This window comes from Miniopterus schreibersii, assembly GCF_964146895.1.
Source record: "Miniopterus schreibersii genome assembly, chromosome: 4".
Taxonomy (NCBI): Eukaryota; Metazoa; Chordata; class Mammalia; order Chiroptera; family Miniopteridae; genus Miniopterus; species Miniopterus schreibersii.
The window spans coordinates 73,233,246-73,248,237 of NC_138105.1; the positions used below are offsets into that span (position 1 = coordinate 73,233,246).

Below are 14,992 nucleotides of genomic sequence, written 5' to 3' on the forward strand. Positions count from 1 at the left end.
AGCTGCCCCATAGCTGGCACTGTGCAGATGCATGTTCTGCTGTGTAGATTACCAGCCCCCCTTTCCTGCTCCCTGGACATCCAGGTGGCCCCCAGACCAGATGCTCCTGTCACCCAGGGAAGCCAGTGTGCACAGAGCCCCACCTGGTCCTTGGAGAGGCAGTGGCGGTGGCCTCGTTGCACTTGTGCTTCTCGACTCTCCATTCTCTCTGCTCTCGCTCCGTCTAACCGCCAGGCGTGGCTTGCTGAACTAACCCAGATCCAGACCCCATGTTCCTTCTGTTCACAAAACCATTTTTAATATTTTTGACAGGAAAAGTAAAGGTACCAAACAAAAGCAGATCATTCCAAAGGTAAACACCTGCGACGCCATCTAATGCTGCCTTGCTTTTATCTGTCTAGAGCACCTGGCTCAAGTTATTTTCCAGAAAATGGGGATGGGGGGCTGGCTTTTAACTTCTCTGGCTTCCTTCCTTCCTCTTTCCCTCATCTCCTTCTCTCCCCCTCTCAAAAAAAAAAAAAAAAAATACTCCTGTTGAGATGATTTGAAGGTGTCTTTGGGTTTCTCAGAAGTAGAATTTGCACAAGTGGAATATGGGGGAAGTCCCAGGAAAAGCCTGAGAGTGGACTGGGGAAGGACTGAGCAAGGAGGTGGGCTCATCCTGGTCCATGGGGAGCCCAGGAGCATGAATAGCACCACAGAGTTTTTGCTACTCAGAGGCAGCAGACCCTTCTGTCATACCCCACATAATGGGTCTTTAGCTACCAGCCACCTCTAGGAGATGCAACCTGCTGAGTATCCAGGGAGAGGAGACCCTTCAACCAGGGTGGCCCCTCCAGGCAGGGGCAGCCAAGACCCCAGCAACTGGCTGCGGGTAACATGCACCCAGGTGTTCTGTCTCATCTCCACATGCAGCATATGGGCAGATTATGAAGTTTGTAGAAGAGTAAGAGCAGCCTCTAGTCTAGTTAGCAGAGGGGACAGTGCGAGTCCTTCTCATCAGCCAATAGTAAGGGTCAGCAATTCTTGAGCTGCACAGAAGGAAGGCTATGCTCATGGCACTTGCCTTCCGGGCACCTGGGCCACAAAAGAGGCTGTAATCAGCCTTCCTGGCGCCAGTGCCATTCACAAGGCACAGCCCAGGCTCAGTCCCGCCAGGCCCACCTGCCCCAGTTTCCAGTAGCACAGTCATGAAACCAATACTAAGAGCTGCCATCCCCAGGGGCATTGTCCTGGCTCCAGAATGAATGCCTCCTGGTGCCCGTTGGAGCCTCAGGAGGGCAGGCCAGACACTGTATGTCTGTCGTAGAACCTGCTGGACTCCAAGTCCCTGAAGCTCATCATCAGTATGACCCTGCACGACCGTACCACCAAGTCACTGCTGCACCTGCACAAGAAGAAGAAGCCCCCGAGCATCAGCGCCCAGTTCCAGGTGGGTGGCCCCGACGCTCATCTGGCTCAGCCAAAACAAACTCAACATGGGCAGCTGATCACTATCCCAAGGTTCCCCCCACCCCCATCCCCACCGGCACTGCTTGACATCTGGGGCTGGGTCATTCTCCCAGGTGGGGGCCATCCTGTGTACTGTGGAATGTTGAACAGCATCACTGGCCTCCACCCACCAGATGCCAGTAGCATCCTCCAGTTGTGACACAACCAAAAAGTCTCCAGATACTGCTAAATACCCCAGGGGAGACAGAATTGCCCCTGGTTGAGAACGAGTTTAAAACCAATTACATGTCAGCATGTGAGTTAATGTAACCACTGAGCTGTGTCCTTAGCTCACGTTTTCCCTTTTTCCCCCGGCTATCAGGAATACCTTTTGGGGAGAGTCCAATGGCTGCTGCACCTCACCATTACGTTTTTTATTCCTTCACTGTTTTCTCAATCTGAGTCTTCTTGTCCCACCTTGGCTTTTTTTACAATTACCTCATGTAGGAGCTCCCACAAATCCTTTTTGGAAACAGTAGACCAGAGACCAAAATCACTATATACATAGTCCCTTCTGAGGCGACTTGTTTTAAATCCCCAGAAGGAGTTTATCTGATCCACTCCCCACCTTCTATCCGAAGCAAAGAGCTGGATGACCTTAGGAAGATGGCAGCCACAGGGACCCCACAACTCCCTCAGGGTCTCCCCAGGGTAGCGCAGCCTCTGGTCAGAATGTCCAGCTATAATCTCCCATATCCCACATTACCCCAGATTCCTCTGGTGATGCAGGCATCCTGGATCCCCTCTCACTGAGATGCATGCCTCAGGGGGCCTCAGCTAAGCACCTTGTTTCTCTTTCCCCAGACATCCCTTAACAAGCTCCTGGAGGCGCTGGGAAAGGCAGAGCCCTTCTTTATCCGCTGTATCCGCTCCAACGCTGAGAAGGTGAGGAGCTCCTGTGTCGGGGAAGTGAAGGCCGAGGTCTGGTGGCCAAGGAGGGTGGGGCAGGAAAGGCCTCAAGGAACCAAATGTTCATATAAGTTCTGGGAACCATAAACAGAGTGCCATGGCCAGAGGTGGGGGGTGAGGGGTGGGGGTCAGCAGGAGGCAGCAAGGACAACCACAAGCAGGGATGTCATCTGGAATATGAAGGGGCCCCATAGAAGGTTTGCTCAAGGAGGGACAGGTCTCAAGTGCTCTTCAGATATAGCCCAACAGTGGTGAGTACGCAATGAAGGGAGGGGCTGAGGTCATGCAGCAGGAGCCCAGACCCTGCTGCTCATCCAGAAATTTCTTTAAAGGTGGGGCTCTAACTGCAGACTCAGCCCTCAATGCTGGCTTCTTTTGTCCCAGGGGTCCACTGGTACTTTGCTGGGGACCATTTGGGATCTAGGCTCCCTCTCTGGCACAAGTGACCCCTGGGCAGAGGACCCTGGCAGCTCTCTTCTTCCTTACCCTTTATCTCTACTCTTCCTGTTTCTCTGGCTCTGCCCTGCTCCTGGGACACTCTGCTAGCATCCAAGCCTGGCTTCTCCCTGCCAGGTGCCATGGCTTCCGTCCTCTCCTCCTCTCCCTTCCTGCTTTCCAGTTCTCCCAATGGTGACTCAGAAAAGGTCTTTGCCCCCCATTCTTCCAGCAACAGAATCTGGCCCTACTTCTCAGGGATTCTTACTTCAACTTTGGGCAACCCAGGAAATGCTCCATCAACACCTGCTCTGGGCAAGGGCCATGCTAGTAGATGGTTCTTTGAGGTGGGGCAGCTGTCCTGTGAATTGCAGGGTATTAAGCAGCATCTCTGGCCTTGTAGAGCCCACCAGATGCTGAAAGTGGCACCACCCCCCCACTACCCAGTTGTGGCAACCCCGTCCCCAATGCTGTTCCCTCCCCTCCATCCACTTAAAATAACACCCATTAACATGGAGACCATATCATTCCCAGACCCTCCTTCCCCTCATCTCTATAGCAGCAGGCATCTCCCTACATCCCTGTCAGCCCCTCCTTCTCTGGGCCTTCACCCCCACCCTCCTCCTCAGCCCTCAGTCCAGGGTCCCCTCTCCTATGACACCTCTCACAGGGACCCCGGCAGCATCCACCCCTTCATGTATGCACGTGGCTCCCCACTCCCAGACTGCATTCTCTCTGTAGAATCCCTCATACCTGGCACAGAGTACAAGTTCAGCCCAGGTTTGGTTTGGGCCTTAGGAAAGAACTCTGCAGCATATTATCTTGAATTAGGCAGTAAGGAGTGACATCTGTCTTCTGGACAACAGGGATTAGTACAGATCAGATAATCAGGTTTTCTAGAAAAAATAAATGCCTTGAGCACCACTGCTGGCTGGCCTCACCTCTTTATTCCAAAAAGCATGTCCTTGAGCAGGGAAAGGCAGATCCTTAGGTGCCCATAGCTGCATGCTAAGGACAGTTCCAGACCAGCCAGAGCCTATATGTGTGCTGGAACCTTGTCCCACAGCTCCCCGTCCCCAAACGCCTACAGGCTTGGACATCTGGCCACAGGCACCTGCCCTGATCGATTGCATCCCATTTCAGAAAGAGCTGTGCTTCGACGATGAGCTGGTGCTGCAACAGCTGCGCTACACAGGCATGCTGGAGACTGTACGCATCCGGAGGTCAGGGTACAGTGCCAAGTACACATTCCAGGTAGGCTGAACACATGTGGCTGCCTGTGACACAGTGGAGGGCTGAGGGCCAGCCACCTCCCACTTCCAGAGAGAATGATGCTCTGGAGCATGAACCCATCAGGTTATTTTATGCCATGGTTTATCCACCCAGCACCACTGGATCATTCTCTGTCATAGGAGGGCAGGTTTCCTCAGAAGAGGTGGCTGGGCCCAAGCCAAGCCTTCAATGATGCAGAGGTGTGAAAACAAGCCAGGAAGAGGGATTTGCACAAGCAGATCCCTATGCAGCGCTGCCCTTTATTGAGCACCTTCTATGACAGATGCTTTATACCCAACTCTTTTATTCTGCCAACCAGCAGCAAGAGGGCCTGGTTCCTATGTTCCTGATACAGAAACTAAGGCCCAGGGAAGTAATGACCTCAGAGATGGCTTCCTGGGCATTCTCAAAACACAAGGGATCATGAGTAACCTCACATTGGAGGAGACCAAATTGTAGAGCAGTTTCTCAGTCATGATACCACTGACACACAGGGCTGATCATTCTCCATGGTAGAGCCATCCTGTGCACTGTAGGGTACTGAGCAGCATCCCTGGCCTCCACCCACTCAATGCCAGCAGCACATTCACCCCCTGCCCCCAAGTTGTGACAACTCAAGATGTCTCCAGACATCACCAAATGTCCCCATGGGTCAGCATGGCCCGGGTTGAGAACCCTGGGTTCATAACCCTTGCTGGCACCAACTTTGTGGTGCTTGAGTGAGCACTGGCTCCAAAGCCAGAGGTGGCAACACCTAGTCCCTATTCAAATTTACCTGCATGGCCTTGAGGACGTGACTTCATCATTATATGCCTCTCTTTTCTCAGCCACAGCATGGAAATAATATCTTTCTGACCTTATATAAATAGGGGAGGCAAAATTACAGAAAAGGGAGAAAATGCTAGTGTGTTTTACTAATGACTAGCTCTTAAAATTTAACATAATTGTTTTCTTAAAAGGCACGTGCCTCCAGTTGTGGTTCAGCTCTCTAATGAACCGTAGACTGTGAGCCCCCTGAGGGTGGCCCCATCTCCTGGGCACTCTCCCCAACAATGCCAGCACTAAGCAGGCCCTCGATAGCCACTCATCAACTGACTAAAAGATCCAGTGCTCTGTGTCTGCAACAGTCTTAAGTTTTAGACTATTTCAGAAACTCCAAGATTTTAGCTCCATCAGTACTGTTTACGTTAAACTAAATTTCGGCTTTGGAAATGGCTTAATGAGGGAATTGCCACCCTTGTTGATGGCACTTAGTCGGATTCTCTTTTCTGCCAAAATCACCTAGGATTTCACAGAGCAGTTCCAGGTTTTACTGCCCAAGAACACCCAGCCCTGCAGGGAGGTCATCTCTGCCCTGCTGGAGAAGATGAACGTCGACAAGAGGAGCTACCAGATTGGAAAGACCAAGGTCAGTGTTACCCCCACCAGGGGTGGCTGTAAACCTATAACCCACCTTCCATCATACACAGTGTCCTCCCACAGCCCTGGGTCATACACTGAAAAATAAGGGGCTCTGCTGTGTTTCTTGGGACCCAGCACATTATTTCTTTTTGGAAGGCAAAGGATGCACCTGTGGGCCTGGGGCTCAAGCATCTGCCCTGTTTCCAGTTTCCTCACATGTAGGCTACAGACAATCACATAATTCCACAGGGTGTTCAGGGGCCAGGCAGTAACCATTGTAGTGTCTGGCAGGTTTCCTTCACTCATCTTCCCTCCAGAAACCATCTCCCACTTCTGGATGTATGTTGGTTACTTCTTGTCCAACAAGTGCCAAGGTCAGCTCCCTGTTATAACTTCACCTAATGTGAAAAATCCCTTCATGGTTCCCCAGCACATGTGACCCAGTAATTCCACTCCTAGATATTGACCCAAAAGAACCAAAAACAGGTAGATATTCAAACAAATATTTGTACATGCATGTTCATAGCAGCATTAGTCACAGTCGCCAAAAGATAGAAACAACCCAAGTGTTCACAAAATGTTGTTCATCCACAGAGTGGAATATTTCTCAGCCCTGATTCAAGGATGAACCTTGAAAACATTACACTGAGTGAAAGAAGCCAGACACAAAAGGACACATGGTTTGTGATTCTGTTTAGATGAAATATCTAGAATAAGCGAATCCATAAAGACAGAAAGCAGATTAGTAGTTGCCAGGGTGTACAGGAGGAGGAATGGGGAGTGACTGCTCACTGGGACATTTCATCACCTTTTTGGGTGATAAAATGTTCTAGACTAGATAGAGATGATGGTTGCACAACATTGTGAATGTTCTAAATGCTGCTAAATTCTTTAAATGGCTAATTTTATGTTACATGGATTGCATCTCAGCACATTTCAAAAAACACTCCCCTTGGCCAGGTCAGTCAGCACTCACTCTCAAGGTGGCTGTGCAAACCTCCTAGACTCAGGGGTTCTGGGGGCCTTGCTGACCCCTCCTGTGCTCACCCCCCCAGGTTTTCCTGAAGGAGACAGAGCGGCAGGCCCTGCAGGAAACACTGCACCGAGAAGTTGTACGGAAGATCCTGCTCCTGCAGAGCTGGTTCCGGATGGTGCTGGAACGCCGGCACTTCCTACAGATGAGGCGGGCGGCCATCACCATCCAGGTATCGCATAGCCAAAGGGCCCAGGTATGGGAGGTGAACAGGGTGGCTCACACGTGGCCCCTGAACACCTGCCCTGCTCTCAGGCCTGCTGGAGGTCCTACCGTGTTCGACGGGCTCTGGAGAGGACACAAGCCGCCGTATACCTCCAGGCCATGTGGAGGGGCTACCGGCATCGGGCGGCCTACCGGCGCCAGAGACAGAGCATCATCCACCTGCAGAGCCTCTGCCGGGGGCACCTACAGCGCAAGAGGTGAGCAGAATAGGGCTCTGCTCCCCAGAATGTTCCAGAAGCCAGAAAGTTCACTCACTCTAAAGTTGCCTGAGATACACATAGAACTGTCAGAATGTCATTCAGAATACAGGGAGGCTGGGGAGGGACTGGTGGAAATCCAGCCATCTCGGTACACAAGTCCCAGAGAAACATTCCGGGGCTAGTGTGTTGTGCTTATGGCAAAGCCCCAGGTCACCATCATCTGCATTGGGTCACCACCAGACACCCCTGCACCTGCCCACCCCAGGCCTGTCAGTGGAGCACCTGGAATCAGAGGGGGAGGGTTCAGGCCATCCTGGGCTCCCCTTCCAACACACTCACACATGGAGCTTGAGTGTCCACCAAGGGTCCCAGAGGAATTCCGGGGTTTCTAAACAGGCCTCTCCCACAACAGACCTAATGAAGATACCCCTGAACTAGCCAGGCAGACCTAGGGCAGAGATGACCATGAGGACAGGGCCACTCCCCTGTATTCCTCCCCTTTCCTAGCCGAGGAGGTTCTGCCTTTCCAGAAGCATTTCTGAGAGCCAGAGACCAAGCCTGGCCCTCCAGCCTGCAAGCTGCAAGGGGGTCCCACCAGAGCATGGCTCAAAGGCCCCCAACAACCTGGGTGGATTCTGGGGGCAGCAGGTACATTTGTTCCTGAATCCACCCCCTTTACTCTCCTCGCACCAGCTTTCGCCAGATGGTTGCAGAGAAGCAGAAGGCGGAAGATAAGGAGAGGGAAGCCCTGCAAACCTCAAGGGAAGAAACTGCAGCGGGTAGGCCCAGCCCAGAACTGTCGGAGGACAGCGAGCATTTAACGCTGGAGCCCGAGGTGCGGCTGAGCCACAGGACCCCTGCAGAGAGTTTCCACCCTGAGAAGGAAAGCCCTAGCCCAGAGAAAGTTCTCTCATCCCAGAAAAACGCCCCTGAAAGTCACGAGAAAGTGCCCAGCAGCCGGGAGAAGCGCGAGTCTCGGCGGCAGAGAGGACTAGAGCACGTGGAACTCCAGAACAGACACATCCAGTCTTGTAAGGATGAGAACACCTTCAGAGAACCTTCCCCAATGGTCTCTCTGGAGCAGGAGGAGCACCTCCCTCAAGACAGAAAGGAGAGCAGAGAAGATGAAGCCCTCTCAGACACAGGGACGGAGATGGAGAACTCTGCCCCTGAAAATCAGCCTGAGGGGCCACCTCAAGCCACACCAGTCTGCCATGTCCCCAACGAAACCCCACAGGTGCCCCAGGACTGCGTGGAACAGCCCACCAGCCTGGCTCTGGACAGCAGGATCAACACACTGGCCCCCGGCACCACCCCCGAGAACCCTGAGGACGAGAGCAAGCCAAGTGGTGGCCCAAGGGCACAGGACCAGCCCGGGAGCCCTGGAAGCTCCACCCAGATTCAGCGGTACCGGGATCCTGCCTCTGAGCGGCTGGCCAGTGCCGTCGAGCTGTGGCGGGGCAAGAACTTGATGTCTGCTGGCCCCAGCACTATGCTGAGCCAGTCCCTGGACCTTAGCGAGCGGCACCGGGCCACGGGGACCTCCCTCACACCCACAGAGTAAGCCCTACACCCTTCTTTGTCCTATCACAGTGGGCAGGCAGGACAGGGGACTCACAGCCAAAGGCCTGGCAGCAGGACTGGCTGCATACAACAGTACCTGGAGTCTACTTGTCCTGTGGGTGGGGCCACCGTGTACACTGTAGGGTACAGATATCCCCAGAACAGAGTAGCTCTGTGTCCAAGAGCTAACACCAGGTGTATGGGGCCCTGAAGGAGGGAGACAGGTCCAGCAAGGATGAGGCACCTGCCTGAGGCTGCCTAGCTGGGGTCTGACAGAACCCCAGACCCTAGGGTTTCCCACTGATATAAGCTGTGTTCACTCAGAAAGCACCTGGACTAAAGGGACCAGGCCCCTCTGGTCAAGGGCCCCACTCCCCACCCTACCTGGGCCTCAGTTTCCTCATCAGTGAATGGGGGTGACTACACCTGCTCATGTGTTGGAGGAGAAACACACAGCTGTCGATATGCGCTGCCTGACCCTAACTTAAATATCGGGGATTCCAAGTACCAGACTGTCGTCCCAGAGGCCCACTTGGCTGAAGGAAAAAAGAGTGGAGGCTTCTGCTAGGGCTGGCAGCTGGGGCTAGCTCCCTCTCTGGGTGAGGCCGTCCCATGCACTGCAGGGTACAAAGCAGCATCCCCAGTCTCCACCCACCAGATGCCAATAAAATTACCCTCCAGTTATAACAATGAAAAACATATCTGAATTCCTTCTTGTCAATAAAAGCCACATTTCTGTGATCTTGCAGGGAGAGGCGCATTTCGTTATCCACCAGTGACGTCTCCAAGCTCCTCCCAGCCCTGGCCCAGGCCAAGACTCAGGTAAAGCTTCAGGCTGCAGCTGTCTCCCCTCAGGGTCCAGGCTCACCTCTGCCCCAAAGGGCAGCTTAAGAGAAAAGGGGAGTCAGTGGACAGCACACAGTGATGCAGGGACCCAACGAGGCTACCTGCCTTTGCTTACCCGGACCCATTCTCTCACAGCCTCTGTCAGAAAGCGTGGATGGTGAGCCTAGCACGAAGAAGGCGGCCGTCCAGAAGAAGAAGTCGGGCGATGCATCTACTGGTGCAGACTCAGGGCTGTCCCCAGGCCCCCAGGCTGACTCTAAGTGAGTATGGGGCTTGGGGGTGGGCTCAGGCCTCCAGTTTTGGAGTGGTCTGGTCTCCTAAACCAACAACATTTACAAAACTGAGCCAGATGCTTGCTTGGTAGCAGTTCTGTGACAACAGGCCCTCATAGAGCCCAGGTGCTGGTAACATCGGGGTGAAACAATTCCACTGAAGCCTAGAGCCCATCTGTGTCACCTCTGGGTCCAGACAGATGGGTTCCATTTGGCTTTTCATGGATTCAGAACCAGCTGCCCCGTCCCTATCTCCAATACCTCCTGGGTCCTTGGATAGAAAATCTAGGCCAAGGCTTTGTCCCCAGAATCTCCGGCCCAAGTGCTGTGGATGATTCCGTCCCAGAGCAGAGAGGATGGGCTACGGAATAGGGAAGCTTTGATCCAAAGAGGTGAAGGAGGTGAAGAACAGTCTGTAGTGGGAGGCAGAGTGCCCACTGTGTGGAAACCCCACCACCAAAGCAAAGATCCAACAGTAGGGTGGCTTCAAACAACAGAAACCTATTCCCTCACCGTCCTAGAGGCCAAAAGTCCAAAATCCAGGTGTCACGGGGCACACTTCCTCCAGAGGCAGGGGAGCATCCTTCCTGTCTCTCCCAGCTTCTAGGGACTCTAGGTGTCCTTGGCTTATGGACATATTGGTTTAGTCTCTGCCTCTGTCATCACGTGACCTTCTCCTGTGTCATCTTTTTTTATGTCTCTTATAAGGACACTTATCGTTGGATTTAGGGCCCATCTGGGTAATCCAGATGATCTCATCTTGAGATCTTTCACTTAGTGTCTTAGTCCATTCAGGTTGCTATAACAGAATACCACAGACTGAGCAGCTTAAACAGCAAGACATTTAGTTCTCCCTGTTCTGGAGGCTAGACTTCAGAGATCAAGGGTACCAAGCAGATTTGGTGTCTGGTGAGAACCCGCTTCCTGGTTCATAGGCAGCATCTTCTCTCTCTGTTCTCGCATGGCAGAAGGAGCCAGGGCAAGCTCCCCTAGGTCTCTTATAAGGACACTAATCCCGTTCATGAGGGCTCTAACCTCACAATTGAATCACCTGCCAAAGGCCCCACCTCCTAATACCATCACATTGGGGGGTTAGGCTTCAGCATGTTTTGGGGAGGGTTTTCTCCCATAATCAAAACTTTATTGAAAAACTAACACCCAAATAGGAAATCACTGTTGTATACTTACAAAATTAAATGTAATTACATTATCTTGGTAGATTAACTAGAATTACTGAATTGATAAGGTTTTCTGTGATATAATACAAATTCAGGAAGTTGTGTGGATCATTATTAGTGTTGCTTTCTTCTAAATGATCACCCTTCTGTGAGCCTAGCCATTCCTCCTGTCAGCTGGCACAACACTTGAACAGCCTACACAAAGAACCACCGTCAGCATGACTGAAAACCAGGGGACCTCGTAGCAAGCTGGACATTTTTATATCCATAAAAGAAGAATTTGAGTTGAACTCGTCATTTCTTTTTTTGTTTTTTCTTTTCCTCTTCCAAGAACAGATGTAGTAAATCTCTAGCCAAAGGCATGTTGATCCTGTCAGAAGCCCAGGCTGTCATGATTTCTGAGGTGACACCCCTGGAGAACAGGCACAAGGCATCAACTTCAACATTTGAATTTGGGGAGACACACACATACAGTTTGATCACATCTGCAAAGACCCTTTTCCCAAATAAGACCATGCTTATAGACCCTGAGGGTTAGCACATAGACACAACTTCTGTGAGGCCACTATTCACCTTACCACACACTCAGTAACCACAGTGCATAACTTAGTGTTTATTTTTTTCATTTTTTTCCCTAACTTTGTGCCATAAAAATACATAAGGACAACGGAGTGGTTTTATTTATTTTTTATATGAAAATGGGGTCAGCATCTTGCTTTATCACCTAACTCCTCTGTCAGTTCACAAAAATTGACCTTTTAGTAACATCTGGTTCCGTCGATAACAAAGAAAAGGGTTATATGTCTTTTTATGGTAAGATGACCCTTTCTTTGGCCTCACATCTGTTTTCATTTCCTGAGGCTTAAACAGAACCCCTTACTTTCTCCTTCAGGTCCACATTTAAGAGACTTTTCCTGCATAAGACAAAGGATAAAAAGTACAGCCTGGAGGGTGTGGAGGAGACGGAGAACTCAGTCCCTGGGCAAGTTGTGCTGGAAGCCGCCACCATGAAGAAGAATCTGGAAGGTTGGTCACCTGAAGCCTCAGGGATAGACAGCAGATCCACTGGGCCCCTGAGGACATCCATCCTCAGGTGGGGCCTTGGGCCCAAGCCTCAGGGCTAGTTTCCACCCTTGGAGGCACATTCAGGTTGTGGACCCCAGTTTACAGCAGTAAGGGGTCCTGGCTCTCTGTGTTTGTGATCATGCCCCAAGAGGCCAACCATCATCCTCCCCAGAACCCACCCTCACCAGCCATTCCTTCTCCCCAACAGCCCCATCAGGCCACCAGCACCGCCACACCACGGGCGAGAAGCACACCAAGGAGACAGGAGGCAAAGGGAAGAAAAACCGAAACCTCAAGATTGGCAGAATCACGGTGTCAGAGAAGTGGCGGGAGTCAGTGTTCCGCAAAATCACCAATGCCAACGAGCTCAAGTACCTGGATGAGTTCCTCCTCAACAAGGTAGGCTGGCAAGAGTTCACAGGGGCAGGGGACACGCACAGGGCGGGGGTATGTGCACAGGCTCAGATCTGGGCTACCCCAGGCTGTCACCACCCAATAGTTTTCAGAGCCACCTTAGCAGGCTGGAAACAGAAAGTCCAGGTGCACAGTTATACCACACAGAAAGGGGCGCTTTCTTTAAAACCTGGCCTGGGCCCACGCCAGACTATTTGTAATGTACATTCATCTCAGTCAATGCAGATACAGTTGTCCCTCAGGATCTAAAGGGGATTGGTTCCAGGACTCCTGTAGGTACCCAAATCCGTGGATGTTCAAGTCCCTTCTGTTTTCATCTACACTACAGCAGAGCATCCTACACATCACTTCACTGATGTAGATTCAGTGTAGTGTTCAGCAAGTGGCAAATTCAAGTTTTGCTCTTTGGAACGTTCTGGGATTTATTTTTGTTTTCTGAATTGGTTAAATCTACAGATGCAAAACCCACGGATATGGAAGGCCAACTTTATTTACATTTCACTGCAAAATCTCTGTGGGTCTTCTTAGGGGCTGGACACAATGTGTAGGACCGTGTTACAATCTGGGCTGGACACAATGTGTAGGACCGTGTTACAATCCAAGGTGTCTGATTCTGGGATGAGCCTGTCCCAAGGGTTGTGGCAACGGGTTGTGACCTTTGCTGGAACTGTCTCACATGTGCATGCACACAAACATGGGAGTTGGGTACCCAGCAGATGCATTTTATCCTGTGGTTCCAGCCCAGGACGTTTGAAATCTTCAGTTAGAAGACACTTCATCTGTTGTATTGCAGTGACCCTGGGGGCAGTTGCCACACTTACTCACACACACAGGAGACAGAAACACCGAGATCCAGAATAACCTTCTGGGCAGGACACACTTATGTCCCACCAGGCTGTCTCTAGGTCCACCAGCCTCACTGTGGCTCAGATATGGCCCAGTCGTGCCTAGCCATGGCCATAAACTTCTCATTTTATTTAGAGTAAGCTTTTACAAAATGCACTGGGCCTTATGGCTGATACTGATTGAGCACTTACTTGTGCAGCTGACGTGAATAAGCCATGGCCTCATGGTGTTCATGGCTCCAGCTGTGGACAATTCCACAGCATACAGAATTGGATTTGGGAGCTTCTCAGAGGCACAGCAAGCTGACAGGGACCCTGCAAATGGTGGATGCATCGTGAAATAATCAGGCCATTCGAGGCAGCCTTTCCTGGGGCTTGGCTAGGGCATCAAGTGCCAGTGTGGCGATTTTGCCCCCAGGGACACTTTGCAATGTCTGCAAGTGTTTTTAGTCATCATAGTTGAGGGGTGCTACTGGCATCTTGTGGGTAGATACCAGGAGTGCTGCTCCCCACCCCCAAGTGAGCCAGCCCCAAATGTCAACAGTTTGAACCTGGGCTAAATGGACTGGAGAGACCAGGGTTGGCCAGAGGGCCTGGATTTTATCCTGCAAGCTCAGGGGAACCAGGGAAGAGCTTGGGACGGATCAGAGTGTTCGCCACTCAGATGCTCAGTGTGAGGGGACACAGGGTCAGTGGATCTCTCCCTCCCTTCACCTCTACAGATAAATGACCTGCGTTCCCAGAAGACGCCCATCGAGAGCTTGTTCATTGAGGCCACAGAGAAGTTCAGGAGCAACCTCAAGACCATGTACTCTGTCCCCGTATGTGTAGCCCCCAACCCCAGAAGGGGCCTGGCTATCACCCAGACTTCCCCAAGACACACCTTGCCCCACCCAACCCCAGTCAGTCTGTCCAGTGAGGTCACACCTTTCATCCTTGCAGAACGGGAAGATCCACGTTGGCTATAAGGACCTGATGGAGAACTACCAGATTGTTGTGAGCAACCTGGCAGCCGAGCGCGGCGAGAAGGACCCCAACCTGGTCCTCAACCTCTTCCAGTCACTGTTGGACGAGTTCACGCGCGGGCACTCCAAGAATGATTTTGAGCAGCCCAAGGTGGGTGGTGCCATATTGAGTGTGGGCAGGGTGCCAGCATGGTGTGGGGGGCCGGCTAGGGAAAGGGTTACTCCAGGAGCCCACACAGACCCGCCTTTGTGCTCCCTCACAGCAGAGCAAAGCTCAGAAGAAGAAACGGAAGCAGGAACGCGCTGTAAGTATGAGTGTGCACATGCAAGTGTGTGCACTCGCACAGACGAACATGTATTTTCCCACCCAGTCCTAAAGAAACCTAGTTGTGAATGAGTAGCCCCTGGCCCTGAGATGTTTCTAAGTACCCTCCTCCTCGGTTCCCAGGTCCAGCAGCACAATGGGCACGTGTTTGCCAGCTACCAGGTGAGCATCCCGCAGTCGTGCGAGCAGTGCCTCTCCTACATCTGGCTCATGGACAAGGCCCTATTCTGCAGCGGTGAGTGTCCCAGAGCCCCAGCACCCCACTGTACCTCTGACCCCCCCATGCCCCCATCCCTCCACCAAATCTCCAGATTACCCACTATACCTCCTGACCCCCCTCTGTACCCCCCTGTACCCCCCTAACCCCTTGCTGAGTGCCAGGGTCTTCACCCCAGCCACAGGATGGATCTTTCCAGAACACTACCCCGGCCGCATCTCACCTACTCAAAGGTCCACCAGAGCAGGTCACACACTGCCTGAGCTGCTGGCCCTTCCTGCATATTCCAGGGGAATCCAGTCATTCCCCATCAGCAAACCCTGAGAGAGAGGCACA

General features: G+C 52.1%; 1 protein-coding gene across 13 annotated transcripts in view; it reads left to right on the forward strand.

Moving 5' to 3' along the window:
• Positions 1–14,992, forward strand: part of MYO9B (myosin IXB) — a 78,298-nt gene that overhangs the window by 56,605 nt on the left and 6,701 nt on the right. For 12 of the 13 annotated variants that reach the window (XM_081137035.1, XM_081137040.1, XM_081137036.1 and 9 more), the window contains 16 exons: positions 313–352; positions 1,310–1,432; positions 2,296–2,376; positions 3,979–4,089; positions 5,393–5,515; positions 6,564–6,713; positions 6,797–6,963; positions 7,660–8,526; positions 9,279–9,351; positions 9,511–9,635; positions 11,718–11,851; positions 12,099–12,289; positions 13,872–13,970; positions 14,092–14,265; positions 14,378–14,419; positions 14,563–14,674. In XM_081137035.1, coding sequence (XP_080993161.1) covers positions 313–352; positions 1,310–1,432; positions 2,296–2,376; positions 3,979–4,089; positions 5,393–5,515; positions 6,564–6,713; positions 6,797–6,963; positions 7,660–8,526; positions 9,279–9,351; positions 9,511–9,635; positions 11,718–11,851; positions 12,099–12,289; positions 13,872–13,970; positions 14,092–14,265; positions 14,378–14,419; positions 14,563–14,674 — 2,612 coding nt within the window. The remainder of the gene's footprint in view (positions 1–312; positions 353–1,309; positions 1,433–2,295; positions 2,377–3,978; positions 4,090–5,392; positions 5,516–6,563; positions 6,714–6,796; positions 6,964–7,659; positions 8,527–9,278; positions 9,352–9,510; positions 9,636–11,717; positions 11,852–12,098; positions 12,290–13,871; positions 13,971–14,091; positions 14,266–14,377; positions 14,420–14,562; positions 14,675–14,992) is intronic. The other variant, XM_081137038.1, reaches the window with a different exon arrangement.